The sequence below is a fragment of the Atta cephalotes genome (genome assembly GCF_000143395.1).
Source record: "Atta cephalotes unplaced genomic scaffold scaffold00003, whole genome shotgun sequence".
Lineage (NCBI taxonomy): Eukaryota > Metazoa > Arthropoda > Insecta > Hymenoptera > Formicidae > Atta > Atta cephalotes.
Window position 1 is genome coordinate 8519396 of NW_012130067.1, and position 6719 is coordinate 8526114.

General features: G+C 33.5%; 1 protein-coding gene across 1 annotated transcript in view; it reads left to right on the plus strand.

The window, feature by feature from the left end:
• Positions 1–6719, plus strand: part of LOC105625808 (DNA-directed RNA polymerase III subunit RPC1) — an 11192-nt gene that overhangs the window by 3039 nt on the left and 1434 nt on the right. Inside the window, exons 5-19 of the mRNA XM_012207122.1 lie at positions 96–422; positions 497–634; positions 700–897; positions 996–1155; positions 2057–2133; positions 2215–2545; positions 2621–2870; positions 2947–3176; positions 3255–3605; positions 3665–3833; positions 3917–4259; positions 4333–4520; positions 4751–4901; positions 4998–5150; positions 5213–5413. Coding sequence (XP_012062512.1) covers positions 96–422; positions 497–634; positions 700–897; positions 996–1155; positions 2057–2133; positions 2215–2545; positions 2621–2870; positions 2947–3176; positions 3255–3605; positions 3665–3833; positions 3917–4259; positions 4333–4520; positions 4751–4901; positions 4998–5150; positions 5213–5413 — 3267 coding nt within the window. The remainder of the gene's footprint in view (positions 1–95; positions 423–496; positions 635–699; positions 898–995; positions 1156–2056; positions 2134–2214; positions 2546–2620; positions 2871–2946; positions 3177–3254; positions 3606–3664; positions 3834–3916; positions 4260–4332; positions 4521–4750; positions 4902–4997; positions 5151–5212; positions 5414–6719) is intronic.

A 6719-nucleotide genomic window follows, 5' to 3' on the forward strand; every position in this document is an offset into this window, starting at 1 on the left:
ATTTAAAGAAAGAAATTATAATGTTATAAACATTTAATCTCTGAATTCTCTTTTTTCTTATAATTTATATAATTTATAGTATAACATTCTTTAAGGTGCAAGAACTTTTCAATAGAATTCCAACGGGTGATATCTTCTTCTTGTTAATGAATCCTGAATGTGCAGCTCCAGTAGATTTAGTATTGAGAAGGATCCCTGTGCCACCAATTTGTATTAGACCTAGTATTTTATCTGATCTAAAGGCTGGTACAAATGAAGATTATCTGACAATGAAATTGTCAGAAATAGCTCTTATCAATGACGTCATTCGCAGGCAAAAAGGTGTTAATATAAATACGTACATGGAACATTGGGATTTTCTTCAACTGCATTGTGGTCTTTACATTAATAGTGAAATGTCCGGAATACCTTTACATATGCAAGTAAGCTCTTCTCAACAAACATCTAAAAATCTGTATATTCTTTTCTCTAATAATTTACATATTGATACTTTTAGCCTAAAAAGTCTGGTAGAGGTATAGTGCAAAGATTGAAAGGGAAACAAGGTCGTTTCCGAGGTAATTTGTCTGGTAAACGTGTTGATTTTACTTCTCGCACAGTCATTTCGCCTGATCCGAATCTCAGAATAGAACAAGTAAGTCTAGTGAAATTTAAGTCAGCCTGTTGCGATTTGTATCTAATAATATTGAATCTACGTAGGTTGGTGTACCTATACATGTTGCAAAGACTTTAACGTATCCTGAAAGAGTTATTCCATCAAACATGGAATTAATGCGAAAATTAGTAAGAAATGGTCCAGACACACATCCTGGAGCAAACTACATACAATATAAGAATTCGCAAAATAGGCGATATCTTGGATATGGTGATCGGAATAAAGCCGCCCAAGATTTACAGGTAATTTATATATATTTCATCAGATATCATTTTAAAATATCAAGATTTTTATGTAATTAATATATCATTGTTTAATATATCATTGTTTTTTTTTGCAGTATGGCGACATTGTTGAGAGGCATCTCAAAGACGATGACTTAGTGCTGTTCAATCGGCAACCATCTTTGCACAAATTAAGTATTATGACACATAGAACCAAGGTATTAGAGCATCGAACGTTCAGATTCAACGAATGTGTCTGTGCACCTTACAATGCAGGTCTAGTTTAGACGACTTATTGTCTATACACGTTGATGTGTTTAATATGTTCTCTCTTTCTCTCCCTCCCCCTCCCCCTTCCCTCTCTCCTTCCCATATACATACGCGCGCACATAAATTATTGCAATTATATTTAAAATTTACATATAAATATTATATTAGTCTGCAAATATTTTAGAAACATTGTTCGAACGAACATAATTGTTTTCCGTCGATTTTTAAATAGAACAATTCCGTTTATCAAATTTCTCCACCACATTTTATAGTATATCATATTTTTTAGAAAAATTGCCGAAAATGATGCTTTTAAGGATTTTTATGACATTATAACATCAGTAGTAAATTTTTTTTCTAAATTTTGTTAATGCCACACAAATGTATCAATTTTTAGCTTTAAAACATTTTGTTTGATTTTGATGATTGTCCATTTTTGAGATATAACAATTTAAAAATAGCTCTTTTTCTATGTACATAGAAAAGACATTTTATTCTTAATATTTTATTGTATGTAGAGTGCTTTTACATAACACGATTGCCTGATACTAAATTAAAAAGCAATGAAGGTTGACAATAGTAGCAAGATTAATTCTGGATAAAACAGAATATCACAGAATATCCTCTTATAATGTTCATTCTATTTTGTCAATTTTATATTACTTTTTTATTTACTATCATTTATGAAAACCTTAAAAATTATGTTTTTTTGTCTCTTTAATATCATTTTTCTCAAAATTGTAATAATCAAATTTGAATAACAAATTTATGTTCAGTTTTCAAAAAAATACATTAAAAACAGCTAAAACTGTTAAAAAAAAATTTTTTATCACACATTAATGTTATTAGAAATTAAGATTATCATCGGTTTTATTTAACCCTTATTTGATTTAATATACATTAATAGATTTTGACGGCGACGAGATGAATCTTCACTTACCGCAAACTGAAGAAGCCAGAGCCGAAGCATTAGTTTTGTTAGCGGTAAATGACTGATTAATATACTTTTATAGAATTATTAAATTGCGTATAAATATACTGAAATATTTTGTTTTGTGTTTATAGAATAAATCTAATCTAGTTACACCTCGCAATGGTGACTTATTGATAGCAGCAACTCAAGATTTTATCACCGGTGCTTATCTCTTAACTCAAAAGGATACATTTCTCCAGCTAGAACAAGTTAGATTAGCTCTTTGCCTTTTAGCTGGCTCGGATGCTTCTATGAAAGTAACTCTTCCTCCGCCTGCAATCATAAAACCGGCGAGATTGTGGACCGGCAAACAAATATTTAGTCTCATTATACGACCGAATAAGGAATGTCCTGTCAAAGCAAATCTAAAGGCAAAGGGCAAGACATATACCAATGGAAAAGAATTTTGTATCAATGACTCTTGTAAGTTGTACATTGTAATCGTGTCGTTAACATTTAATGACAAAACGTTCTTAAATAATCAAATTAAATCCACAGATATTATTATTCGTAATTCCGAGCTTCTAGCAGGAACAATGGATAAATCTGTATTAGGCTCAGGATCAAAACAAAATATATTTTACATTTTGCTGCGTGATTGGGGTGAAGATATTGCAACCGCAGCTATGTGGCGTTTAACCAGAATAACGAATCATTTCAATTTTGAAAGAGGAATTTCTCTTGGTATCGGTGATCTCATACCTAGTCAAGGCCTTCTTCGAGCCAAGGAAAAAATATTAAACACTCAGTAAGAATAATTCCAAGTTTAAATTTGAGGCTGCCTCATATAAATAACTAATTCCAATTTTTTTTTGTTTATTTAGTTATTCTACGTGTAATGAATACATTCAGTTAATGGAACAGGGTCATCTTGTCTGTCAACCTGGATGTTCAGAAGAGGAAACACTGGAAACGAGAATATTAAACGAACTTTCAGTGATCCGTGATGACGTTGGTAAAGCGTGTTTGAGAGAACTGCATCCTACTAACATTCCCCTAACTATGGCACTCTGTGGAAGTAAGGGTAGTTTCATCAACATCTCTCAAATGATTGGTACGTTCAAGTAATAATAATAATAAATATATTATTATTCTTAATTCTGATACTATTTAATACAACTTCTCTCTTCAGCTTGCGTAGGTCAACAAGCTATCAATGGATGTAGAGTACCAGATGGATTTGAGAATCGTGCGTTACCTCATGTCTTGACACGCTCAAAGAAGCCAGATGCTAAAGGATTTGTGGAAAATTCATTTTATTCTGGATTAGTGTCCAAGGAATTCTATTTTCATGCGATGGGCGGTCGAGAGGGTCTCACAGATACTGCTGTAAAAACTGCGGAGACTGGATACATGCAGAGACGATTAATTAAAAGTTTAGAAGATTTGTGTATCCATTACGACATGACAGTACGCAATTCTATGCGCGATATGATACAGACTACATATGGCGGTGATGGATTGGATCCTACATACATGGAGGGTATGTGATATATTATTGTGTATTTTTGTGTAAATAGAATAATACATATTTTTCTACAGGTAAAGACTGTCCCGTGGATTATGAAAGAGTGTACGAGCACGTGAGGGCGAAAATGCCTTATATTACCGAAGAGCCTTTAGATTACGCTAGCGTAATTAATGCCACAAAGGAAATGCTACGCTCTGAGGAGTATGAGTGCCTGAGTGAGGAATTCAAAGATGAATTGACGTAAGACAAAATATGCTAAATATATGATATATGGCGAACTTCTGTAGCGCAGTTTTAAACAAATTAATCGTTGTTTTTTGCAGTTCGTTTCTGAAATTGAAAGTGGCGCGAAAAATAGCGTTTTATCGGCAGAACGTTATATCGAATTCATCGGTGACTTCGCAACTTGAACGTTTTACCGTCTCACAATTAGTAGAATTTATTCACACGTGCAAAGAGAAGTACATGAGAGCTAAGATAGAACCAGGCACTGCTGTAGGTGCGCTCGCCGCTCAAAGTATCGGTGAGCCAGGGACTCAGATGACACTCAAAACATTCCATTTTGCTGGTGTAGCTGCTATGAACATTACTCAAGGAGTTCCCCGTATTAAAGAAATTATTAATGCGAGTCCCAAGATCAGTACTCCTATCATAACAGCGACATTGGTGAATAATTAACTCTGAACACTTGCGTATTTAATCAAATACGGTTTTAACCAACTAATTCTTTATTTTGCAGATCAATGATACGAGTTCCGAGTTTGCCGAGCAAGTGAAGGCAAGAATTGAGAAGACGACCCTGGGAGATGTATCTGAATATATCGAGGAAATATATTTATCTGATGATCATTTCCTTATAATAAAATTAGATATCGATAGAATTAAAATGTTGAAATTAGAAGTTGATGTTAATTCTGTATGCTATAAGTAAGTATGTTTGAAAGCTTAAGATTCTTGTTTTTTCATTGCAACTATTAATTTATTTCAACATATGTATCTCGCAAGAACAAAACTTCACTTGATTTCTTTCATTCAATGTCAAAACTTCATATAGTACAATGAAAAAAAAACACGAGTTTTAATTATAAATTTTAAATTTAAGTAATTTGCTGCCATTATACTTTTTGAAAGATAACAAATAATTTATGATTTTCTAGACTCTGCACTTCAAAATTAAAATTAACTTCAAAGAATGTAGAAAAGGTGACCGACTCAGTTATTATTATTCGACCAAATCGAAGTAAAGATAAAGATTCAAATTTTCCATTTCGTCAATTGACAGAGGCCATTCCAAATGTTATAATAAAGGTAAAAATGTGTAATGAGATAATTTTTATAAAATGTAAATTTTTATAAGTTTTAGAAATTTAATGTCCGCTTTTATTTATTTATTTTTTTTTGTAGGGTTTACCATCGATCAATAGAGTAGTTGTACATAATGAAAACCTTGGTAATAAATCGAAATTTACATTATTTGTCGAAGGTGATAATTTTAGAGAAGTTATGGCAACACGTGGCATCCTCGGTGAGAAGACAAAGTCGAATAATACAATAGAAGTGAGTTGAAAGAAATCATGAGATAGTGAGTAAAACATATTTATAATCATGTTTTATTTTAGGTTTTCAAAACACTCGGAATAGAAGCAGCGAGAACAACTATCATGTCAGAAATTAAGTCGGTAATGGAAAATCACGGTATCAGTATTGATTGTCGACATTTAATGCTCTTGGCAGATTTAATGACTAGTAGAGGAGAAGTACTTGGTATCACGAGACAAGGTTTGGCAAAAATGAAAGAATCGGTTTTAAACTTGGCATCGGTGAGATATTCCATTTTTCATTGTTTCATTCTTTTACGTGCTTTTTTTATAATACAATATATTAGGTTATCCGGAAAGTTCGTACCGATTTTGAAAGAAAATTGAAACGCAAAAGATTTAAATTTTAATATACATTTATTAAATTATATAGGTGCCATTCTGTTCTACAACCTTTCTCCATCTTTTAGGCAACTTGAAAATTCCGTCCTTCCAGAATCTCTCTTCCAGGTTTTTCAGCGAAAAACTTTTCTAAGTGATTTTTTACCTCGACCAAAGAGTTGAAGCTTTTTCCATTAAGAGAATTTTGTAATGATTGAAATAGGTTGAAATCAGAGGGCGCGAGGTCTGGTGAATATGGTGGATAGGATAGAATATCCCAATCGAGTTTCAACAACTTTTGTCGAGTTGTCAAAGACACATGAGGCCGTATTGTCCTGATGAAACACGACGCCCTTCTGATTCGCTATTTCTGGACGTTTTTATTCAATTGCTGTCTTCAATTCGTCTAATTGGGAACAATACTTCTCTGAATTTCGTCTCGTTGTTTGGTAAAAGCTCATAATAGGATCTCTTTCCAATCCCACCAGACACAGAGCATGACCTTCTTTGGATGAAGACCGCTTTTGGGGTGGCTAAAGATAGTTCATTCCGCTTTCCCCGAGATCTTTTTCGCTCAACATTATTGTAAATGATTCATTTTTATGGATCCCCCGTCACTACTTGCTTCAAAAATGGTGTCTCCTCGTTGCGTTTATAGAGCAAGTCGCAAATGGAAATGCGATCCATCAGATTTTTCTCCGTTAAATCGTGGGAATGTATGGGGAACCCATACATCAAAACAGTTAATGTAGCCAGCTTCACAAAATGCTCGTGGAAGGTGAATTTTGACATATTCAACATTTTTGCTAATTTACGTATCGTATAGCGTGGGTTATTCTCGATCAGTGTTTTAATCTGATCTTCATCTGTGATGGAAGGCCTAGGCGTTCTTGATCTTCAAGGTCATCAGCTTTAAACCTAGCAAACCATTTCCGCACAGTTCTTTCAGCTACAGCATCTTCGCCATAAACAGCGCATATCTTGTTTGCGGCTTGTGTGACATTTTTGCCTTTCCGGTAAAAGAAAAGCATTAAATGCAGTTTGTTTTCTTCCATATTCAAAGGCGTATAAAACTGACAAAAATTAATGTATCGCAACCAAATTTTTTTCCAAGTATGCCTGAAGTACCGTCTTTTACGATATGTACGCATGTCATTTGTTTTCAATCGTTCTATATATTCAGACCTGTCTTTACGCCACCTACTAA